Genomic DNA, 24,499 nt, shown 5'->3' with positions numbered 1-24,499 from the left:
GTATGTGCAGGGCCAGTCGTAGGTCTCTGGTAAAATAGAGGAACGCCTGACTGGGTTGGAGGTGGAGCATGTGTCTCTTGATTTCAGGGTTGTGAGTTTGAGCCCTATGTTGGGTGTAGAGATTACCTTTAAAAAAAAATGAATAGTAAAATAGAATGAAGAGAATTTGAAAACCAGTGGTAGTTTAATAGATGTGGTAGATTTAGGGTTCCATTGTGGAAAGTGACTATAGAGGTAGTATGCTAAATCTTAGATTCCTTTTACTGAAAATTCAATGATTTCAGGAAAAAAATATCTACGAGTATAACATAGATATGATTTATGCTTAGAAACAGCAGTAAATCTATTAAGCTTTAAAATGGTTGTAAATTTTATGGCTAATCAGAAATATTTTACTTTCTTAACAAACAGTACATATCTCAAAGCTATTAAAAATGGCCCATCCAGTGTTTTTCATGAGGATCTTGGCTCAGCAATATTTATTAAATATTCTTATAGTATGCCTATTTTAACTCTTAGATTCTGTAACAATTTCTTTCTTCAAATTTCAGTCAGGTGATGTTCTCTAAAATATAAGGAGAACTGGCTGAGAACTTGTTTAACTGAAAGGAGGACCAGCCTTAGTTAAATCTATAGGGTTGGCCCACTTTGAGTGCTCAGAAACACTTCCAAGTAGGGACTAGGTGTCTTTCTTGCTCTGGTTCATGTTTCTTTGCAAAAAGTAATATTTTCAGAAATAGAGTACAAAGACAAATAGTATCTAGTATTTGCCGGTCACTTCACGGTGAACACCTAAGTAGTGAACCCTCATAAAAACCATAGCAGTGATGTTCTTGCTTCATATGATAAAACTGAGTCTCAGAGGTTGAAAGGCCTGCCAAAGAATAATCAGTTTTTAAGTGAAAGAACTGGAACTAGAACCCAGGTCTTTTGATGTTTCAGTCCGGTTACATTCTGTAATGCCACAGCTGTCTCCTAAGTTACTCAGTCTCCAAATGAAAATGTGGTAAAAATTACAGAGTGTGAATTAAAGAGAAGGTTAGAATTTGAGACCCTAATGACTTATAAAACTGGGTATTAAAAATGGCTCTCGAAATGAAAATGGTTCTCTAAGATCCTGAAGCTACTGATGAATTGATTAATGCTGGACTCCTTTATCTTAAGTTAAATTCCCCAAGTTGAGTCCTGCACAATGTCCCAGAACCTGAAATAGGATCTCTTTCACTGTGTAGGAACCAGAAGATAAGGATGAGGAATGAGGCCTTTCCTGCCTTTGAAACAGGGATCTCAGGGATTTTGTCTGGTATAAAGGTCATTCAATAGGGGTGCCTGGGCAGCTCAATTGGTTAAGCGTCCGACTCTTGATCTCAGCTCAGGTCTTGATCTCAGGGTTGTGAGTTCAAGCCCCGTGTTTATACATCTTACATATATTTACATATATAAATATATAAAGTATTAATATTTAAAAAAATAAAAATAAATCAATAAAAGGAATTGAACTTTTTAGAAGAAAATAATTAGTAGTTTCCTAATAGTAGTTTATTGGGGATATTTAGATCAATAGATTAAATTCCCATTAATTAGATCAAACCTTACACACAACGTCAAAAGAAACCTAGATTGGTATCCAGAAGCAAACAAACCAAAAACATATTGTTGTCAAACCAATGACATTTTGTATCTCTAATAATTATTCATGCTTCATCAAAAAAATTATTTTGGGTGGCTCAGAGGTTGAGCATCTGTCTTTGGCCCAGGTTGTGATCCTGGGGTCCTGGGATCAAGTCCCATGTCAGACTTCCTGCGTGGAGCCTGCTTCTCCCTCTGCTCCCTCTGGACATATATGAAGCCAATTTTTTCACAGGTATTCTAAAGGAAACATTGAATACAATATTAGGGAAAAGCATCTTTTTCACAGACTTAAAATTCAACATATATTGATTCCAGGACTCTTGTTAGAGGTTAGCTTTATAATTGACATGATTATTGTCTTCTTTCTTCCAAAATTGTTCTGTCAGCTGTCTAATTCTGCTTGTGTGGACTCAATAACATTACTGACTGGTTTATTTTGGTGCCTAGTGTAACATTATATATAATATATATAAATATATATAAATACCTGAGAATGCACCAACAAATTAAAAGTAAGTTAATCTTGAGACCAGCTCTGATAAAAATTGCCTTCTCCCCTAAGGTCCTACCATTGCCACCACCATAAGACAAATTTGTCTAGTGTAAATATATTTAACTGCCATCTCTACATATCATTTTCAATATCTTCAGCCAAATCTAAGTTCCCTAGGGGTTGAATCACTTATTTCTTTCATGTATTCCCAAATCGCACCAAAGATGTTTTTCTCTTCTGAGATGGCAATTAAACAACCGTTTATTGAATTTGTTTAGTCATTCTGTCATACTTGATTTCAATACAATAAGATTTAAGCCTGAGGTGCATGCAGGACACTCAATCAAAAAAATAAAAATATAAATCATTCTGATTGAAGTGTGATAGTGTTGATTTGTAGTATATATCACTAATCCAGAGTTACTGTTCAGATCAAGTTTTAGGATTCTTTGATATTTAATATTTTCTTTTTTTAAGAAGTTTTCTTTTTATATCTTTTTTTAAAGATTTTTATTTATTTATTCATGAGAGAGAGAGAGAGAGAGAGAGAGGCAGAGACACAGGCAGAGGGAGAAGCAGGCTCCATGCAAGGAGCCCGATGTGGGACTTGATCCAGGGTCTCCAGGATCAGGCCTTGGGCTGAAGGCGGCGCTAAACCGCTGAGCCACCCGGGCTGCCCAATCTTTAATATTTTATATTGCCAGTTGCTATCATGACTGGCAAGACAATAGTAATTTTCTTTGTGTGTCTTTACTGATTTCAGAGGCGGGTTATCTGATGAAAAAATCTACTGAGGGGTTAAATCACTGATAGAACCATATTTTCACTCACCCTGCATCTTTAAATCAGAAAACATTAAAATAGAATGAAGTTACACCTTAACGTTGAGCTATTTCTTTTCCACTCAGATACAGTAAGTCTATAATCACTGACTTTCACTTTTAAAATCCACTTGCTAAGTTACTAAGGTTTTATATTATATTCTTATAAAACAATGTTTATGTAAGTTACCAATTGCTTACATTACTTATCATTTTTTCTATTAACTATTTTTTCTTTTAGGAAACTATTGTTTCTTTTTCCTTTCTTTTTTAAAGATTTTATTTATTTGGCAGAGAGGGAAGAGAGCACAAATGAGACGAGTAGCAGGCAGAGGGAGAGAGAAGCAAGAGCTTATCCAGCAGAGAGCCCAACATGGGGCTTGATTCCAGGACCTGAGCTGAAGGCAGACGCTTAACCAACTGAACCACCCAGGCACCCCTGTTTTCATTTTTTTTTTAAGATTTTATTTTTTTATTTGAGAGAGAGTGAGAGAGAGCATGAGTGGGGAGGAAAGGGGGAGAAGCAGGTTCCCTGAGAGCAGGGAGCTCAACTTGGTCTCCATCCCAGGACCCCAGGATCATGACCTGAGCCGAAGGTAGATGCTTAACTGACTGAGCCACCCAGGTGCCCTTATTTTTAACTGTTTTTAAATGGTTGGAGGACATTGAGGATTTATCAGCACTTTATTTTTTTTTTAAGATTTTATTTATTTATTCATGAGAGACACAGAGAGAGAGGCAGAGACACAGGCAGAAGGAGAAGCAGGTTCCCTGCAGGGAGCCCGACGTGGGACTCGATCCCTGGTCACCAGGATCACACCCTGGGCTGCAGGCGACACTAAACCGCTGTGCCACCGGGGCTGCCCTGATGAGCACTTTATAAATTGTTTACCAGACTCTTCAAGTTTTGTAGATCAGTCATTTACTTATGAAACCAGATACAAAAGCTTGCATGAGAAAATAATTAAATAACATTTTTATTTTTTTATTTTTTAAATAACATTTTTAATAACAAAAGTAATGCATATTATTTTAGAAAAGTTAGGAAATACAGAAAAACACAAAGAAAGAAATTAAATTATTTGCAATTCTTGGGGCCCCCATGGCTGCTCAGTCGGTAGAACTTTCAACTCTTGAGCTCGGGGTCATGAGTTCGAGCCCCACATTAGGCATAGAACTTACTTTAAAAAATTATTTGCAATTCTACTACTACTACTGATATTTTAGTATGCCTTGAAGTCTTATCATGTGTGTAGTAATACACATAGGAAAATAAAAATTTTAAATGGATAAGAAAGAAAACATAGCATGTTACCAGGGAGAAGGTTTAGTCTTTGAAGTTAGCTTTTTCTTTTCCTTTTTCCCTCATGCCAACATTTTAATTATGGTCCTGAGGTGAAAGTAGTTCCCTGAAGTCACATGGCAAGTTGGGAGTGATAATGCTGTTCTTCTCTTGATCCTTATCTGTGTACCCAGGATTTTATTTTATTTTATTTTATTTTTGTTTTTTGTTTTTTGTTTTTTTATTTTTTATTGGTGTTCAATTTACTAACATACAGAATAACCCCCAGTGCCCGTCACCCATTCACTCCCACCCCCCGCCCTACCCAGGATTTTAATACATAGAAAGATAAAGTGAGACAACAGCAGGTTTTTTTCTTCCTTCTAATACAGACAGGAATTGCTTTTCTTTTGCCACCCAGAGGTAAAATCAGTCTTCACTAAAGAAGGAAATAGGCAATCAAATGTGTGTGGGAAAAATTACTACCTGGCCCCTCCAGGAAAAAAAAAAAAAATTGTATGTTTTTTTTCTTATGTGGCAAAATTTTAGGAAGGTTTTCAGGATTTATTTTCTTTGTCATGCTTATTGGATAAGATAGTCTTGTAAACATAACTATGGTTCTTTCATTGGTCTAATGTATAAATACCTTGCTTCAAAAATAACCTGAACAGAAAAAGATTGTGGATTGCATTTAATGTAGAGGCAACAAAATAAAGCAGCCACTTCCTGCCCTTAATGATGTCTGGAATCTTTAAATCAAGGGAGCAGTAATTTATAACTCACGGGAGCACATACCTGCACAGGGTTTGGTGATCCTGAGACATAATCCTTCTATGATAAATACTTTTCAAAAGAAAACCTCTAATTTAGAAAACAACAACAACAACAACAAAAACCTTTGTTTTTTTTTTACCCCAAAGATAATAGTGAATTACCATACTTAGCAGGAACCATTCACTTTTTAAATAAAACTGAAATTTTTCCAATAGTGTTCTCAATTAAATATTTGTCTAACATTCTTGCTTCTCCTGTACTTGAAACCAACTAGATAGCCTGGCTGGACTTCGTACAGGCAGCTGGTCTTATTCTTGTAGCATCTTTCTTCTAAATCCCCCATCAGTCTAGATAAGCAATGGCTGAATTAACACCTTTGAATCACATTAAGTTTCAATTTTGTCAGTTACTGTGGAGGTTCAGACACAGTCCTATATTTGTTCATACACTGAGAAGATTCCTTCAAAGTTTCCAGGCCAATTTGGTATATGCTGTTGTGCAGAATCTTATATAATCCACTAGCCCTTGCTGATGGTCATAGCTAAAGGCACAACACTGTCAGTTAACATTCCTCACTTACGTTGTATGCCAAAGTTTGGTAGTCATGTCATGGAAGTTTTATATCTTCTTTTTGCTTCAATCTTTTCTTCTGGCTTTTCAGCCTTCTCCTTATTTTTAAAAGTATAGTGTTGGACACTGAAATCAGACTCTGCTAAGAGGACTTTGGGCAGTTTGGTACTTCTCAATTCAGACTCTAAGAGGACTTTGGACAGTCTTGGTACTTCTCAAACGTATAGTCATGTTTGGTGTACCTTCTTTTGAACATAATAGGACATGTCCTCTGGTCTTACTTGAAATATTTTGTTGTCATGGAAGAAATAGATTTTAGAACTAGAAACCAACTTAGTTTTACACCCTATCTACATCACTTAGCTAGGTCTGAGTTGCTTAATCTCTGTTTCTTCATCTATAAAATACAGAGTGACTACTTCATAGTGAGATTGTGAAAAATTAAGTGAGAAAACACATTAAAGCGACTAGTGTACTACCTGGCATGTTGTGAACACGAATAACATCAGTTTTCCTCTTATTTTGCTGATGTAGGAAATAGAATGCTGGACGAGACCGTGGGTCTGATCAAGTGGGCCACTTTCTATGTACTTTCTTTTTTTTTTTTTTTTTTTTTTAGAGAATGTGTGGGAAAGGCAGCAGGAGAGGGAGAGAATCTTTTTTTGTTGTTTGTTTTTTGTTTTTATTGAAGTTCAATTTGCCAAAAAATAGTGTAACACCCAGTGCTCATCCCATTAGGTGCCCTCCTCAGTGCCCATCACCCAGTTACCCTAACCCCCCTGCCCATCTCTCCTTACACAACTCTTTGTTCGTTTCCCAGAGTTAGGAGTCTCTCATGGTTTCAGAGAGAGAGAGAATCTTAAGCAGGCGCCACACCTAGCCCAAAGTGTGGCTCGAACTCACAACCCAATGATCATGACCTGAGCCAAAATCCAGAGTCAGATGCTTAACCGACTGAACCATCCAGGCACTCCCACGTTTTAGGTTCTGTCTAAGCATGCCTTTTCAGTTTTTGAATAGCACAAGATCAAGCAGAAGTTCTCAAGTTACCTGGATTTATTGAATATACTTTCAGCAAGTTTTTACTGAACATCTATTATGTGCCAAAAACTGTACTAGAGAGATACAGAGCTAACTAACATAGGAAGTCCTTATCTCCACCCCGCCCCATCCTCCAAGGAACTCACAGTCTAATAAGAAAGACAGATTACTAAATCAGCAGTGACAAGGTGCAATAGGAACTAAAGAGGAATAGCATCTGCATACTTTAGGCAGTTAGGGGAAAACTTCCAGAACTGACACTTGAGCTGAGGATGGACTTCCAGGCAAAAGAAACAATGTTGACAATATTTACAAAGGTGGGGGGGAGGGGTTTGCAAAGAGATCTATGCTCTGTTCTAGGAACTGCAAATAGTCTTGAATTAATGGAAAGAAGGGTGTCTGTGGAGGTATGACAGGGTGAAGCTGGAGAGATAGGAGTCAGATTTTAAAGTATTTTCTTTTATTTTTTTTTTTTTAAGTATTTTCTATGTCTTACTAAAGGGTCTGAACTTTAACCAGAGGCAGTGAAGAACCACTGAAGGGTTTTAAGCTGCAAAATGAAGTTCACAGTGTTTCATTTTAGAAATACAAATTCTTTAGCAGCAGAGTAGAGGATGTGTTCAAAGAAGGTTTGAGATGAGAAAGAAGGAAAGAAAGAAGCAAGAAAGAAAAACTGTTTAGGGCATTAGTAGTAAGCTAAGTGAGGCATTACAATAGCCTAAATGAAGACAGTAAAGGTGGGAATAGAAACAAACACAGATAGGGGCACTTGGGTGACTCAGTCAGTGGAGTGTCTGCTTTAAGCACAGGTCATGATCCTGGGTTCCTGGGATCCAGCCCTGAATCGGCTCACTGCTCAGTGAGGAGTCTGCTTCTCCCTCTCTGTCTCCTCCCCTCTGCTCGTGCTCTATCTCTGTCTCTCAAACGAATAACTAAAATTTAAAAAAAAAAAAAGAAAGAAAGAAAAAATGGAATAGAATGGAAATGACTTGATGCAGTTTACGGGGGTTGGTGGGTAACTATAAGGAAGGCATTGAAGATGATTTCAGGATTCTGGCATGGAAGACTGGATGGATAATGGTGCCACTTACCAATATAACAGAAATGATGGAGGAAGTTGGGGTGGCAGGTCTAGGCAGCCACAGAGATGAGTTTAGTGTGGGGCATATTGCATTCCATATGGCTGGGAAGATGTCCAGTAAGTAGTTGGCTTTGTCCAGATCTGGACAACAGAGCCAACTGGGGAGGTTCATTTGACCATATGTGAGAATGCTCTAAGTGGTAATCTAACCCAGCTGTTATTAATTTTCCTTTTATTGCCAATGACTAACACATTTTAACTGATCAGTAAATATTTGTTGAATTGATATTACTCTGGCTGCAGCTTTTATCTGTGGTCTCCACCATACATGCTTTGGAAAAAAAAAAAAAAAGATTGCTCGATCTAATTTTACTCAACAGTAGGCAATTTTGGGCCAGGTGTTGCTGGCCTAAGCAATGTTCAGTTCACAAATGGCTTCTTGATGACAGACCACCATGTATCACTTGAGCAGACTGGTCTAAAATTGGCTCGAACTGGATTGTCTTAGGTATTTTCCTGGTTATAAATCAGCCTTCTCAATTGTGACAAAATTGTTTGGAAAAGCTGTGAAGTTTTTCTCCATGTGAGTGGGTTTGGATATGCTATTCACAGTGCTAGAGCTAGCATATAGCAATTTGAAAAAGTCTATTTGTTTATTACCAGCTAATCTATTTTTGGACAGCTCTAACAGCTTGTCTGACTCAAAAGAAATGGTGAGAAAAGTGCCCTAGAAAGTAATAGTGTGTAAATAATAACAACTAATTTATTCTAGTAAGTAAGGCCCTGGCATATTATAGGTGCTCAGAATGTTGGTTGAATTAAGTGACTCTATATGGTACTTGAGAATTTACAAAGTGCTTTCACATGTATTATTATATTTGATCTTCAGAACCCCATGAGTCAAACCAGGTATTATTCTCATTTTAAATATGAGGAAATTCATATACCCTTAGCAAGAATATTTTACGTACCTCTGATTCGTCTGCATACAGAAACAGTTTCTGTTGTCCTCTCAATTGCATTTTTCATGCAGTATGTAATATTCATATTCAGTCCTGCCTGGTCTGAATTCAGCTTGTACCACTCTGAGATGCTCTTGAGTTGACAGCTTCAAGATGGCTTAGAAGTAAAGTTGGCCTGAAGTTCTTGAGTGCAGTGCGTCTTTTCTCACCTTAATAGGTCACTGGTTTATATTTATCACCATGTAGGTTGGTTTACAAGTTAAAGAGAAGCAGTGATTTTTAAAAAAAATAGAATGCATAGAATGTGATTTGAGTACTAACGTGTGTGAGCTGATCCAGGCATGTGTCACTGGTTCCAGGAATCCCTTTTTAAAAGAGTCCTTTCCTAGGTGGTATGTACTATGGGAAGTTGATATTTACCAAAATTCCAGGCCTACATGGCTTTCTGGTGAGCACAGGTACATGGTTACTTTTCCTGACATTTGGCTTCAGTCAGACTGTGAGTTTTTCATATGGCTCATATTCTTTTTTTACTCACATGAATTCCTTCTCTTCTACCTATAGTATCTCCCCCTTTAAACTTTAAGATTACATACATCCATGGTGATGTTATCTTGTCATCCACAATCTCTTGGAAGTCCTGTTTTTCCTATGGTGTGAGGCACTTGGCCTAGGACGGAACTGTTTCTAGGACTTACTTCTTAGGGGTCAGACATAGGTCATTCATCTATGAAGAAATCTATCTCAGCTGCTGGCTCACTTTTATTATATACCTCAGTACTTTTGATATTTAATTGCATGACAATGACTGGATTAAGTCTTTTCTGGAAGTATTCAGTATTTTAATCCCTACCATCCAAAGTCAAGATTTAAGTTCTCCATTAGAGGCTAGTGTGATGATATTTATGGCTTGGAGATATGAAACGTTTTTCATCCTGATCAGGCTCCCAGTGAATATGTTTTGATTGGCTGATAAATTGCATTGTTCCCTGTGCATAGTAATGAGTTAGGTATTTAGGAATGGCAAAGTAACTCTTTTAAGTATGAAGAATATGTGTTATCCAGGGAAGATCATAGTAACACAAAGTGCTTGGTATTGTGTGAGGCTTATCAAAATTATTTCTCAAGTTAACAGGGTTATAGAAATATGACCAAAATGAGGTCGGAACTGCTTAAGCACTAATATAGTGAACAGCAGTTCTTCCTTTCAACTACCTTAGGAGCTAAGTTTCTTGGTTTATATTAGTACTAATATTTTTGAGACCTCTTAAAAATCATTGTTGATTCTCAGAGTTTACTATACTCCCCACTTATTCCTAATCTTCTTGCTTTTGTATGTGTTCATTCATTTGTAGAATATGAATGGCATTCTCACAGAGGAGGTGGCTGCCGTGACAAAGGGGCCATCTACCAACCCTGACTCTGAATGGGATGGTCCCAAGCATTCAGTAATCTCTAGTAAGAGCCAAATAACCACCCTGTTGGAGTCTCCACAAAGCTTTGAGTTTGGCTCCCTCTCCATAAGCAGCAAGGAGACAGAAGAGAAGGAGCAGGGGGCAGCTGGCTATCTTGATATTAAGGAAATGCCAAGAGGCTCAAGTGGGGAATGTATAGGAGTGGAGGAACAGGCCAGTGCCTTAAAGTTCTCAGTATCACCAGCTTCCTCTCAGCGACAACTTGGTGAAAAAAAGGCAGAGAGTAGTGAAGAACATGTTACACCAGGAGAGCCACTTGGAAAGCAAAATGGATCATTTCTTGACTCTCATGTGGGTAACCAGTTCCCCACCCTCATTCGAAGTTTCCAGGTAGTAACCGATTCAATGATGCAGGTCTAATGATTCACTTTGGGAGAGGGCCAGAATCCGCTCTGTGGAGGAGGTGGTGGTGGTGGTGAAGGCAGTGGCCTCTCTGCTTTTTTCAGAATCAAAAGTCGAAGCCCTTGATTACTACAAATAAATTTATTCAGAGGAATTAACTCCATGGCTAGAAATGTTTTCTCCCCTGATGACTTAAAACTCTTGAGGGTAAATTCCAGCTATTTATCTCTATGAAGCTGGTTTAAGTGGGTTTCTCTTTTCCTTGCTCAAGTATCAGCTATATAAAGAAGCGAGTTTCTGAGACTCTTATGATGAACAGCCATTAGTGTTCTGAGGCCATGCCAAAAAAATTCAAATACTCTTCATTAAAAGAGGGACTGATTGAAAACTGATTTCTTTTTTGAGATTTCAGACCCCAAATAATTATTTATGTATTGCCGCCACATAGTACAGCCCACCACTCCCACTGACCCCACTCATAAGGGCGTCCATGCTCACAGGCACTAATCTATGCTAAGGTGGATGGCCACTTTATCACAATCAAATGGTAGTATTAGGGTGATCTGTAGTCTTTGGCAAGGTGAACTGATGGACAAGAAGTCTTTGATACTCCACTAATGTTCATTCTTCTGAAATTCTGAGATTAATCAGCAGGTGGTGGTAGAAATGATGATTTTCTTTCCAGTTTTCCAAATATTGTTCCTTCTCAATAAATTCAAAGTGAATGTCTGACATTGATTTGAAAGAAGTTAATAAATTCCAGGATAAAGCAATCCAATGCTATTGCTGTTTCATGTACTACCATTTGTAGTTAGTGGAGGAAATGTGACTAATTTTCTTAATTATAATGGCACAGTCACAAGGACAAACAAAAGTGACTGTTATTTGGCAAACAATTTTATATTCAAATACTGAAGGTCAGTCTAAAGTGTTTTGTATATTACAGCTTTCCATTAAGCATATGAAAATGATTACAGTAATGCTGTTTTTTAATATCCCTCATGATTTGACACTTTGTCAAGGCTACTTTGGAATAGTGTCCAAGTCTTGGGCAGAGGTTGAGCTAGCTCTTTGCTTGACTAGAGCTATCACTTTGATCAGATCAATGTCAGAAGATTAGTTCTCCACAGCCTTCAGGAGACTCTGGTAACTTTGTTTCTTTACTGCTTCACAGCCTCCCCTGGTGAAGACTCAAACCGTCACCATCTCAGATACTGCCAACTCGGTGAAGAGTGAAATCCCAACCAAAGATGTCCCTATTGTTCACACTGAAACCAAGACCATCACTTATGAGGCTGCCCAGGTGGGACATGATATGATGTTTCAGAAGCAAAGACTGGAGTAAACACAATAAAGAACCTTCTTTCTCAATCATTTGCTACAGATAATGCCAGGCTTTTCTGGGTTAATTCCTTTTAGAAGAGATTACTGATCTTAGATATCATATACCCTAAGGATGATCTAAGGATGTCCCAAAGTACTTCATTAAAAGAAAAGTTGTCTTGCATCTGATTTCTTATATCCACCCAATTCAGTTAGGGAAGGCAGTCTAGTGTAATGGTCAGCACATGGGCTTTGGGTCACACAAACCTGAGTTCAGGTTCTGGCTCCTCCACTTAGTCCAATTACTACAAGTAACTGAACGTCTCTGAGCTTTGATTGCCTGCCACCCCCCTCCACTCCCCACCCATGATGTTATTATCTGCCTCATGATTTTATTTTTTATTTCTTAAAAGATTTTATTAGAGAGCATGAGCTGGGGGAGGGGCAGAGGGAGAGGGAGAAGCAGACTTCCCGCTGAGCAGAGAGCCTGACACCAGGCACATCCTAGGACCCTAGGGTCATGACCTGAGCCTGAGCTGAAGGCAGACACTTTGACTGACTGAGCCACCCAGGCACCCATGCCTCATTATTTTATTTTGAAGATTATGTAAGATATGACACTGTATGGACTTGAATTAAGCATCATGTGTGAAAGTATAAATAAATAAATAACAGCTGCAATATAATTTATGGGGCACCTGGAGGACTCTGTCAGAGGAACATGCAACTCTTGATCTTGGGATTGTGAGATCAAGCCCCACATTGGGTGTAGAGATTACTTAAAAATCAAATCTTTAAAATATTATTATTATTATTTGTTACAATTAAATTTAAAATCACACAAGAGGGGCGCCTGAGTGGGTTAGTTGGTTAAGCATCTGCCTTCAGCTCAGGTCATGATCACAAGGCCCTGGGATCAAGTCCTGCATCCGGCTCTTTGCTCAGCAGGGAGTCTGCTTCTCCCTCTGCCCCTCCCTCCTGCTCGTGCTCTCTCTCTCAAATAAGTAAATAAAATCTTAAAAAAAAAAAAAAATCACACAAGGGGCACCTGGCTGGCTCAGTTGGTTAAGTATCTGCCTTCGGCTTGGGTCATGATCTCAGGGTCCTGGGATTAAGCCCCCATATTGGCTCCCTGCTGCTCAACAGAGAATATGCTTCTCCCTTTGCCCCTCCCCCTGCTTATGTACACGCTCTCTCTCTGTCTCAAAATATATAAATAGATCTTTTAAAAAAAATAAAAAAAACTCACACAAGAATTTAAGTATTTAAATTTTTGTTTAAATAAAAATTTTGTTTACTTTTAGTAAAATTTCTCCATTGTTGGTAATTTGGATGAGCTGAGTTGCTTTATGTTGAATTTTTTTTCCTTTTTTTATTCACAGAAGCCAAAAGGTAGAAAAAGTTTTCCTTCTATTAACTGATAAACAAATATAAACAGATATTTGTTGAGCATTTATGTATTAGGCCAAAGCAATGTACAAAGTAGACAGAGGCCCTAGTCACTGGAACTTACGTTATAGTTAGGAGAAACAGATAAAACATATAAACAAGTTACAAATTTCAGACATGATAAGTGCTATAAAGAAATTAAATAGGATAAAGAGTTAGAGAATATGAGATTATATGAAAGGTTGTTCCTCTGAGGCTGGCATAGTTAGGAAAATCCTCTGAGGAGGCCACATTTTGGCTGAAGCCTGCATGACAGGAACAAGGTGGCCATGTGAAGCTCTGACTGAGTGATTTCACCTAAATCTTTGCAGCTAATCCTCACACCATGAACTGGAGGAGATATCCCTTTCAGGAAACAGTGTCACTTGCCAATTAAAAGCACGTGCTTTGCAATTAGACAGATGGAAATTGTATCCTAGCTCAACTACATGCTAGTTGGATAACTTTAAACAAATCGCTAATCTCTCCCTCTCTCTGTTTCTTTGGCTGTCAGATGGGGCTAGTCTCACCTTCCATTGCAAGATTTGGAGGAGGATTAAATGAAACGATGTCTGTACAGTGTTTGGTGTGTTCGTGGATGCTCAGTCACTGTTAGTATGCATCCGTCTTGCTTGTGTCTATAGTGTGGAATTGGGTAAATAATGAGAGATTGTTTAAAGTGTTTTAGCAGGGGTGATAAAGCAGCATCATTGAAGCAGTGATTTTTGGAAGATGATTACTAAGGCTGTGTGCTAAATATTTTAAAGTAGGGGGATGCCTGGAGACAGGGATATGACTAGAGCAGGTCTGGAGAGATGCTTATAAAGAACTGAAGTGTAGCTGGAGGAAATGAGAAGAAAGAGCTGTGTCAAGAGAGCCAGAAATGAATGAATAGGACTTGACAGTACAGGGGGTTGAAGGAAGGAAGGAATAGGAAATTACTTTAAGATTGTGCACATCATTAACCAGAGGATGTAAGAATTACTTTCATAAGGTAGAAAACTCTTTAAATTGTGACTGCCATGGAAACAACCTAACTAGCCATCAGTAGGGAACAGGTTAAAGAAATTATAGTATATCCAATTAATATAATTCTGTGCAGCTATTTATTTATTTTTTTTAATTTTTATTTATTTATGATAGTCACACACACAGAGAGAGAGAGAGAGGCAGAGACATAGGCAGAAGGAGAAGCAGGCTCCATGCACTGGGAGCCCGACGTGGGATTCGATCCCGGGTCTCCAGGATCGCGCCCTGGGCCAAAGGCAGGCGCCAAACCGCTGCGCCACCCAGGGATCCCTCTGTGCAGCTATTTAAAAACACTTCTGAGGCAGCCTGGGTGGCTCAGCAGTTGAGCGCTGTCTTCGGCCCATGGCGTGATCCTGGAGACCCGGGATTGAGTCCCACATTGGCTCCCTGCATGGAGCCTGCTTCTCCCTCTGCCTGTGTCTCTGCCTCTCTCTGTGTGTCTCCCATGAATAAATAATCTTTAAAAAATAAATAAATAGGGCAGCCTGGGTGGCTCAGTGGTTTAGCACTGCCTTCAGCCCAGAGCATGATCCTGGAGACCCAGGATCGAGTCCCACATTGGGCTCCCTGCATGGAACCTGCTTCTGCCTCTGCCTGTGTCTCTGCCTCTGTGTGTGTGTGTGTGTGTGTGTGTGTGTGTGTGTGTGTGTCTCATGAATAAATAAATAAAATATTTTTTAAATAAATAAAAACACTTCTGATAGGAATAACCTATGTGATAAATTAATAGATAAAAAAAGCATGGTGGGTGGCACCTGCGTGGCACAGTAGGTTAAGCATCCAACTGTTGGTTCCAGCTCAGGTTGTGATCTCAGGGTGTGAAATTGAGCCCCGTGTCAGGCTCTGTACTCAGTGGGGAGTCTGCTTGAGATTTTTTCCCTCTCCCTCTACCCCTTCCCCACCTACCCTCTTTAAAATAATAAATCTTTAAAAAAAATCCATGGTGGAATATGGTATAAATCATATGCTGTTTATAGGAGGGAAAGAAGAGGGTTGTATATGAATATATTATCCCTGAATGGGTACTCAAAAAATCCCAAAACAAAACAAAAAGCAGGGGTGGCCTCTAATGAAGGGGACTGGGACTACAGGACTGTGGTTAGGAGTGGGAGACTGACATTTCACCGTATTCCGTTTTGAAGCGAATTTTGTAGCATACGCATGAAAATTGTTAGGTCCAGCCTGCCCACAAAAGCCCACATGGTTTGAGTGTAGTCCCTATAAGAACAGGAAAAGGAGGCAGCTATTTTAAAATATACTCATGTGTAAGAGAAGTGTAGAGCCAGTATGATGTGCTAGATAAAGCATGTGGGCTTTGGAGTTAGACTTGGATCTTAATTCCAACACTTGCTAGTTTTGTGACCCTTGGCAAATTACTTATACTTTTCAAGCCTTAGCTTTCTCTTCTAAAAAATGCCTTTATAAGTTTATTCAGATCAAGGTAATGATAGCTATATTATATTGTTACATTTCTATCTTTATTTAATTTTAACCAGGCTTAAGATAGTCATTCAAAATACAAATACTTATTCATGCTAAACAGTGGAGTATAGTGGGGAAAGTACTGACTTTGGAATCAAATTTCTTAGGTTCACACCTGCTACATCACTTATGTATGTAGTCAAGTTACTCAATCACTGCGTGTCTCATTTTCCTCATTTGTAAAATGGGGCTAGTAATAGTTCCACCTCATAGGGTTATTGCAAGGAATAAATTAATGTGCATTTCAAATTAAGTTGTCACTACCATGGAAACAACCTAAATGGCCATCAATAGGAAACAGGTTAAATAAATTGTGGTACATCCAATTAAGGTAATTCTATATGGCTATTAAAAGCCTCTGAAGGGAATGATGTACATGATAAACGGGCAAATGAAAAAGCATAGTGCAAAGAAAAAAAAAAGCATAGTGTAATATGGTGTAAATAATATGTAGAAAATGTGCCTGGCAAATAATAAACACCAGGTAATTATTTGCTATTGTTGTTATTTATGTACTATATTTTTGCTTTAGTTTTTATTATCTTGCCAAACAAGTTAGCCCAGGATTTAATTGGAGAAAAAAAAAAACTTTTAATTATTCTACAATTCCCACACTTTGGGGAACATGGTGAGAAGAGAGCCAGAACAGGATTTTACTGCTTATGTATATGTGCATGTGTGCATGCTTGAGGCAAAGCCTGTCTGTATACAGGGATGGGCACAGATTTTAAGTATTCAATTTGATTGATTTTGACAAATGTATATACCTGTGTAATCAAGACACATTTGAGATATAGAACGTTTCCATTGCTCCTGAAACTTTCTTCATAGACTATTCTAGTTGCTCCTAGCCCCTCTAGGCAGCCACTGCTTTGATTTCTGTAACCATAGCTTAGTTTTGCCTCTTTTTGGACTCCATATAAAGAGAAGTGCACAGTAGTACACTTTTGTGTCTGAACATGTTTTTTTAGGTTCATCAAAGTTGTAAAAATCTGTAGTTTCCTGTTTTTTATTGTTGAGTAGTATCCTATGAGTGTACCACAATTTGTTTATCCTTTCCTTTGTTGATGGACATTTAAGTTGATTCCAGTTTGGAGCATATGTGAATAAAGCTGCTGTGAACAGTCATGTGCAAGTCATTGTGTAGACATATGTTTTCACTTATCTTGGGTAAACACCTAAGAGTGGAATTGCTGGATCATAGGATAAATGGATGTTTAACTTTATAAACAACTGTCAAAGCCACAGCACCATTTTGAGGAAACATTGGTTACAAGGTCAGTGAAAAGAGTCCACATGTGGGAAGAGTATAAGTCAGAAATCATAACAATGTCTCCTCCATCTTTCGCTTCTTCAGAGACAGAAAGCAGGGAATAAGGGAGTCGGTGGGAGGTAAGAAAATATGATAGTGTCACTGATTTATTAGAGTGGAGCTTTTTTTTTTAAGATTTTATTTATTTATTTATTTATTTATTTTTAAGATTTTATTTATTTATTCATGAGAGACACAAAGAGAGAGAGGCAGAGACACAGGCAGAGGGAGAAGCAGGCTCTATGCAGGGAGCCCAATGTGGGGCTCGATCCTGAGTCTCCAGGATCAGGCCCTGGGCTGAAGGCGGCACTAAACAGCTGAGCCACTGGGGTTGCCCTTATTTATTTATTCATGAGAGACAGAGAGAGAAGCAGAGAGAGAAGCAGGCTCCATGTAGGAAGCCCAGTGTGGGACTTGAACACGGGAATCCGGGATCGTACCCCCAGCCAAAGGCAGGTGCTCAACCACTGAGCCACTCTGGCTTCCTGAGGTAGAGCTCTTCAAAAAGGTTTAGCCCTCCTGGCATGCAAATTTTTATTCTTATGATAATGTAGAAAGTAATTTTACTTCTACAATCTCTTTAGATCTTCACAACAATGCCATGGTAGGGCTGTATTAACAGTATTGCCTGTTACAAATGAGAAAACTAAAGCTCAGAGAAGTCAGGATGACTTGCCCAAGATCCCATTGCTAGTTATGTCTGAGCTGGGACCCAGACCTCAGTCTTCAGACAAGAAGTTTCTTGTCCTAAGTTCTAGTCCAAACACTGATTAGCCATAGAACCTTGACAAATTGTTTAACTTCTCTGGACCAACGGAACTGCGAAGATAATAATAGTACCCACTTGAGATATTAAGAGGTGGAATTGAGGTAACAGTTGCATCCTGTGCTTGGCACATAGTAGGAGTACATTAAACATTCATCAAGTTTGAATCTACGGTAGATAAGTGGGTCTGGGCTGAAGTGTTAGTGAACTAGCCAATAATCTAGCTCGCATGATGATGGCATGTATGTAAGATTTAGGTATTACAGTTATGTCCCCTCTCTTCATTTGGTCTAGATTCTTACCTGGAAGGGAACTCAGCCAGAGACTCTTCTTCCTAATTCTCTTCTCCTCCTCCTATCTTCCACCCCCCATATCAATGTTTTGCCTCAGTGAATGTGGTCCTGCTCAGAAACAGGTTGGAGGCCTCTGCTTATAATACAAATGACATATAAAGAGGGGGGGGAAAGGATAGTAATGTAACACCTTGTTTACATCAGAGTTCCTTTTTTTTTTTTTTAAGATTTTATTTATTTATCAATGAGAAACACAGAAAGAGAGGGAGAGGGAGAGATAACAGAGACACAGGCAGAGGGAGAAGCAGGCTCCATGCAGGGAGCCTAATGTGGGACTTGATCCCGGGACTCCAGGATCACGCCCTGGGCTGAAGGTGGCACTAAACTGCTGAGCCACCCAGGCTGCCCACTGCAGAGTTCTTTTTGAAAATAATTGCAATTCTCTAAATTTCCTCTGAGCCTGTGTATAATACCAGGACCAACTGGTCATTATTTTCAGGACAACATGGGCTCTGGGCAGCCCCTAGCGCCCAGCCTACTCATCTTGTCTGTTTCCATCCCGGTCAGAGGACTGTTGGCAGCTCTGAGTCCTGCTACCAGCCCCAGGGGCACTGATAGCCATCTCTCTTCCTTTTCGCTAGTGTCATTTCTCAGTCTGATCATAATACATTTGTTTTGGTCATAATATGGTGAGCTTTAGAAAAACAAGAAGTAGCCGCAGCCCTCATTCTCTGTATGGATTAGTTGCATAGCCCAGCATTCTAAATACTTTTAAGCCCTTTCTAATAAGGATGGTCCATTTCAAAAATAGTTTTTTTTCTGTCAGAAATGTCATTGAGATTTCCTATAGGTTTCCTCCCATGGTGTCTTTTTTTTTTTTTTTTAAGATTTTTTATATATAGGGATGCCTTGGTGACTCAGTTGAGCATCTGCCTTTGGCTCAGGGTGTGATCCTAGAATCCTGGGATCGAGCCCCACATCGGGCTCTCTGCAGGAAGCTTGCTTCTCCTCCCTCTGCTTATGTCTCTACCTCTCTCTCCGTGTGTCTCTTGTGAATAAATAAATAAGATCTTTAAAAAATAATAAAAACTTAATTTTAATTTAAAAAAAGATTTTTTATTCATTTATTTGAGAGAGAGCATGCACGTGCACACACAAGAGAGCACAAGCAGGGGGAGTGGTGGAGGGAGAGGGAGAAGTAGACACCCTGCTGAACAGGGAGTCCAACACAGGGGCTTGATCCCAGGACTAAGAGACCAAAGATAGACGCTTAACCAGCTGAGCCACCCAGATGTCCCTCTCCCATGGTATCATAACGGGACATTTCCTACATTGTTTGCTCCAGGCTCCCATCTCAGTCTTCCAAGAAGACAGCCTGACATTCTCTGGCTCCTTAAACCCTGGCAGGGACCTTTCCTGGTCCTTTCTGGAAAGTTCTGCCCCATGATTCAGGACCTACCCCTGGCTTAGCACACAAGACTTTATACTTTTCCTGCCTTGGGTGGTGTGTTAAAGAGCTTCAGGTTTGTAGAGAGGACAACTTCCACTTACAAGTTTTGAGTCCTTGAGCAAAAAAATCATCTACCTTCTCTGGACCTGACTTGTCTTACCTAGGAGTGCTAATCAGCCTCTGTCCTTAGTATTTATTTCACAGGACTTGTGTGGACATCCAAAAAGACAATGTTTTGGAAGCCATTTGTGAACTCTGGCACGTTGCATACACATGTGCAGTCACTGTCACTCTTACTGAGCCTGTGGCTGTAATCTTGCCTTTTTCTGATCCATTCCTTTCACTGACCCAGCACCGAGTAAACTGACCCATCTAACATTCTTAGAAGGAGCCTTGTCACCAGGGGATTGTTTTCTTTATGAAGTCATTACCGTAAGGGAATCAGGTTTTTGCTTGAGAACATACAGCTGAAGGACAAAGCTGCCTCCTGCCACATTTGCCCACAAAGCTTTCCTGAGAGACATAATGATGAGTTGTGTTTTTTTCTGCAGACCGACGACAGCAATGGGGACTTAGACCCAGGAGTATTGCTGACAGCTCAGACCATCACATCTGAGACCACAAGCAGTACAACCACAACTCAGATTACTAAGGTAACAGGCCAGTTAGAACTTCCTTCTGGAATCCAGTGGCATGCATGCTAAGCTTGCTGCCTCTCTGCAAGAAGGACCCTGGTCTGGAAGCAAGGGTTTCCAGGTCTGTCCCTTCTGAGCCCAATGATTCCAAGGGTCACAGGTGCAAAGGCCCTGCTGCTTCCCCAGCAGTAAAACCAAGGGGACCCTGAGGGCACCCTTGCCTCCCTAGTTAGTAGGCTCCTAAAGTCACCCATGGTTGTCTTTACACATCTGCCCATCTCTCTAGTCATCTGGCTGTGGAGGTAAGTTTAAAAAGTCTATTTAAGGACAGGTGTCATTGGCATTATTATGCAGCCATATTTTCCAAGTTAAAATTCAAAACTCAGGACCCAACAAAGAGTTTCTCTATCATGTCCAGCGCCCAGGCCATGAGAACTATAGTTTGCATGCTGAAATATTGGAATTATTAGAACATTTTTTTATGGGGGCAAGCAGGAAAAATTACCTAAAATTGAAACTACTCCCTGAAAATCAGAGACACAAGTCCATGTTTGCTGCAGCACTAAAGGAAAATATATTTTCTTGTCCATAAAAAATCTAGATTTCTAACGGAACTCTGTTATCAATGCACAGAGGACTGGAAGCTAGTTATTTAATGTGTCTAGACCTTGGTTTTCCTCATCTGTCAATTAGGGAAACCTACCCACCCTGAGAGGATTATTTGAGGATCCTTTGATACCAGTGATACAAAAATGCTTGAAAATAAAGAGCCTAATTTCAAGCTGCATGACATTTTTGTTCATAGTCTTTTGAGTTTTCCTCTTGAAAATAATCGAAACATACAGGAAAAGAGCAAAAAGAAACACCTGTCGGTTTTGTTTACTCACTGAATTTCTGTGATTTTTGAGAGGAAAAGGGAAAAAAATAAGTAGAGACTTGTGACTTTCCATTTTGCTTATTAAAGATTTTAGCAATCCAAGGGAATAGAGGTGTGCTCATTTTAGCAGGTGCAGCTAAGAGTTTGAACAAGTGGATAAGAAAGCTAATCTAAAACGGTACCCAGCAGCAGATTAAAATTTGGAGTAGAGCTTTCAGAATAATCTTTTTACTGTTTCTCCCTCCCCTCCCCTTCTTTCCTTTCTTTCTCATGTAACGATCTTTCTTTGGTTTCAGACTGTAAAAGGTGGGATTTCAGAGACCCGGATTGAGAAGAGAATTGTGATCACAGGAGATGCCGATATTGACCATGATCAGGTGGGGATGCTGAAGGGATTCTGGGCATGGAAGAGGTCCCAGGGTGGGAAGATGGATGGAGACAGGAGTTAGCTTTCAGAATATGCCTCTGCCAGCTTCATCCCCAGGAACTCTCTGGGCTATTCTAGTGCTTAAATGAGAAGGGTGAAGGGAATCAGACCACAGAGGTCTGTGGGAGGGGGGCTGCAGGTCGGGGGAGCATGAAGTGTAATAGAACACAGGCCTTAGACTCAAAAGCTTGGGTTCAAATCCTAGGTCTCCCCATATTCTAGCTCTTAACTTCCTAGGCCTCAGTTTCCCCATCTTTAAGATGGACGTTATGGCACCTTCCCCTCAAGGCTGTTGTGAGAATCGTGGGATGTTGGACTGTGGGGTGAGGTACATGGTGGGCTCTGGGTGGGTGGAGCTGTTGCTATTCAGGGATATCCTGTACTGAACCTGTGCTGAGAGAGAGGAAGGTAGCAAGACAAAAGGAAGAGGTAATCCCTGCCCTCAGAGGGTGGAAGTGGCGGAGGAGATGAGGGAAAGCAGAGCCAGATGGACTTCGACTTCAAGTCTGTCCTAGATCTGTCACTAACTTACTGTGTGACCTTGGACAAACCACACTACCTCTGATTCCTTTTTGTCTCCTAAAAAGAGAGCAGGTTGATCTAGATAATTTCTAGGCCCTTCTGAGCACTAAAATTCTATGTTTCTGTATTAATTAGGTGCTAATTGTGTGCTGCAAGCAATTAGCAAATAATAAGGTCAGGATTAATGCTTCCCATTCTCTGCTGGGTGAGGTTAGAACAGTAAAGCTGCAGAGAAGAGGGGGAGGAAGGGACTGCATGCAAATGCTTCTGGAATCACTGACAGCAGTGTTAGAGCAGTAATTCCATGGCCTTTATGCTGATGTGCCTAAAAAAAAAAAAAAAAAAAAAAAAAACGAAAAAGAAAACCTGAGCTGCACTGCTGGCAGTTCCCTTGGTAGCAGGGTTGAGACTCCCAGCTGAGAATGCCAGGCTCGGGGTCCCAGCAACAAGGCTGCAAAGCCCAAGTAGGAGGCCTTGCAGCCTCTTGCCCCAGCTCAGGAGATCCTGCTGTGCTACCAGCTTCTGCACCCACCCACGTGGTCTGATTAATTGAGCCCCTGCCATGTGCTCAGTCAGTGCCAGACAGCAAGAGCAGTGGGACCGGAAGGTGTTTGGGTTTGGAGTGAGACAACCTTGGGTTGACTCTTGATTCTGCAACGTACTGGTTGTGTGCCCTTGAGCAAGTTATTTTACTTCTCTAAGCTGTAGTTTTACCACCTGTAAAATTAAGATAATCATAGATTTCTTTCTGGGTTGTTGTGATACACACACTTGATAGCTCAGATAGATGCTATGTCCCTCAGTTCTCCTGGGCACGAGGGATATGTGGTGAGGCTAAGACATGGTGTACTCTGGGCAGGCGGGGAGGCACTTAAAGCAAGAAGTAGTAGGTGCAGGCTTTCATGGAGAGATAGCTGTAGGCCAGGGTAAGCATAGAGGGGGCTTGGGCTGAGCTTTGACACATGAGCATGTGGGTTGGGCAAAAAGGATCAAGGAAAATGACCAGGGGCCTATAAAAGCATTCCAAAAATGGCTTTCATGGAGTCAACTGGGAACTTCCCTTCATCCCTTGTTCCTCCTAGAGATAGTTCTTTTCTTTTTTTTTTTTTTTTTTTTTTTTTTTTAAAGATTTTATTTATTTATTCACAAGAGACAGAGAGAGAGAGAGAAAGATATGCAGGCTCCATGCAGGGAGCGCGACATGGGACTCGATCCCGGGTTTCCAGGATCACGCCCTGGGCTGAAGGCAGGCACTAAACCGCTGAGCCATCCAGGGATCCCCTCTTAGAGATAGTTCTTAAGAACCAGTGTCCACAGTCAGGTGGTCAGATCTAGCTAGAGTCCTCTTTGATGGAAGGCATGTCTCTTGAGAATCCCCACGTCATCATTCCCCAAAGCTCTTCCACCTTGGGTGCTGTGAGCTTGAGGCTCAGAGACTTGCTGTCCAGCGAGAGAGTAGGGCTGTCATTGCTCTGACTTTCCCTCTGCTTCATTCAGCTTTTCAAAAATGATCAAAACTCCTCCAGATGCCAAAACAGGGTCTCTCAAAACTCAAGGACAGTGTAGTAAAGAAGAAAGCCTTATAGATTTAAGTTAAAATCCCTGCTGCATCACTTACTAGCTGTGAAACATTAACCACTTTATTTACCCACTGAACCTCAGTTTCCTTGTCTACAAAATGGAAACAGTGAGAGGCGCCTGGCTGGTCAGTGAGTGGAGCCTGCAACTCTTGCTCTTGGAGTCATGAGTTTGAGCCCCATGTTGGGTGTAGAGCTTACTTTTTAAAAACAAGTGGAAACAATGTTACTGCTCTAATTCATTGAGTTCTGAAGATTAAGTATAATGATGATGATGATGATGGTGGTGGTGGTGGTGGTGGTGATGATGTGCTTAGGCCAGTGCATGGCATGTAATAAGCTGTCCCATCTTACTTCCCTCTTTGTTAGCCAGAGATCTTTTCTTTTTATAGCATGCTTCTTTATTTCTCTCTTCCCTTCTGAACTTCTCGGTTACCCTACACTGAACAGAGATTTTGCTTTGTCCTTCCGACTCACTTCTTGAGTGAATCCTCCCAGACCTGCCCAGCAGGTACAGCTGTCACCCCTGAAGTCCCTCTTGCCTTGCCTGTTTCTGTGCTTCCAGTCTAGGACCCTCCCTCTGCAGGATGGGGGGTATGGGGGAGAAGGCTGTCAGCAACTTGCCCCACCTCAATGCTCCTTGGTACTGCAGATGGAAAGATTCAGTTTGCCAGAGAAATGGTGTCCTGAGACCCCTACCTTCCTTCACCAGTCAGGCTTTCTGCCTGATGGGCATGGTTTCTGTCTCTCTCAGGTCCTCGTACAGGCCATCAAGGAGGCAAAGGAGCAGCACCCAGACATGTCAGTGACCAAGGTGGTCGTCCATCAGGAGACTGAAATCTCTGAGGAATGAGCTCAGGTATGAGCTGTTCTTGGTGGGGTGGATGGTATTCACTGTGCCTGCC

At 40.4% G+C, this 24,499-nt stretch overlaps 1 protein-coding gene across 26 annotated transcripts in view; it reads left to right on the top strand.

The window, feature by feature from the left end:
- Positions 1–24,499, top strand: part of EPB41 (erythrocyte membrane protein band 4.1) — a 200,472-nt gene that overhangs the window by 172,338 nt on the left and 3,635 nt on the right. For 13 of the 26 annotated variants that reach the window (XM_049105497.1, XM_049105493.1, XM_049105495.1 and 10 more), the window contains 4 exons: positions 11,648–11,776; positions 20,108–20,209; positions 21,365–21,445; positions 24,349–24,453. In XM_049105497.1, the coding sequence (XP_048961454.1) occupies positions 11,648–11,776; positions 20,108–20,209; positions 21,365–21,445; positions 24,349–24,447 (411 nt within the window). In that variant the 3' untranslated portion in view covers positions 24,448–24,453. Of the gene's footprint in view, positions 1–10,011; positions 10,462–11,647; positions 11,777–20,107; positions 20,210–21,364; positions 21,446–24,348; positions 24,454–24,499 lie in introns of those variants that run through there. The other 13 variants (XM_025447596.3, XM_049105406.1, XM_035713322.2 and 10 more) reach the window with 3 other exon arrangements.

Source organism: Canis lupus, chromosome 2 (assembly GCF_003254725.2).
Source record: "Canis lupus dingo isolate Sandy chromosome 2, ASM325472v2, whole genome shotgun sequence".
Lineage (NCBI taxonomy): Eukaryota > Metazoa > Chordata > Mammalia > Carnivora > Canidae > Canis > Canis lupus.
The sequence above is the reverse complement of the archived record's forward strand: the minus strand, read 5'-3'. Positions and strand labels throughout refer to the sequence as shown.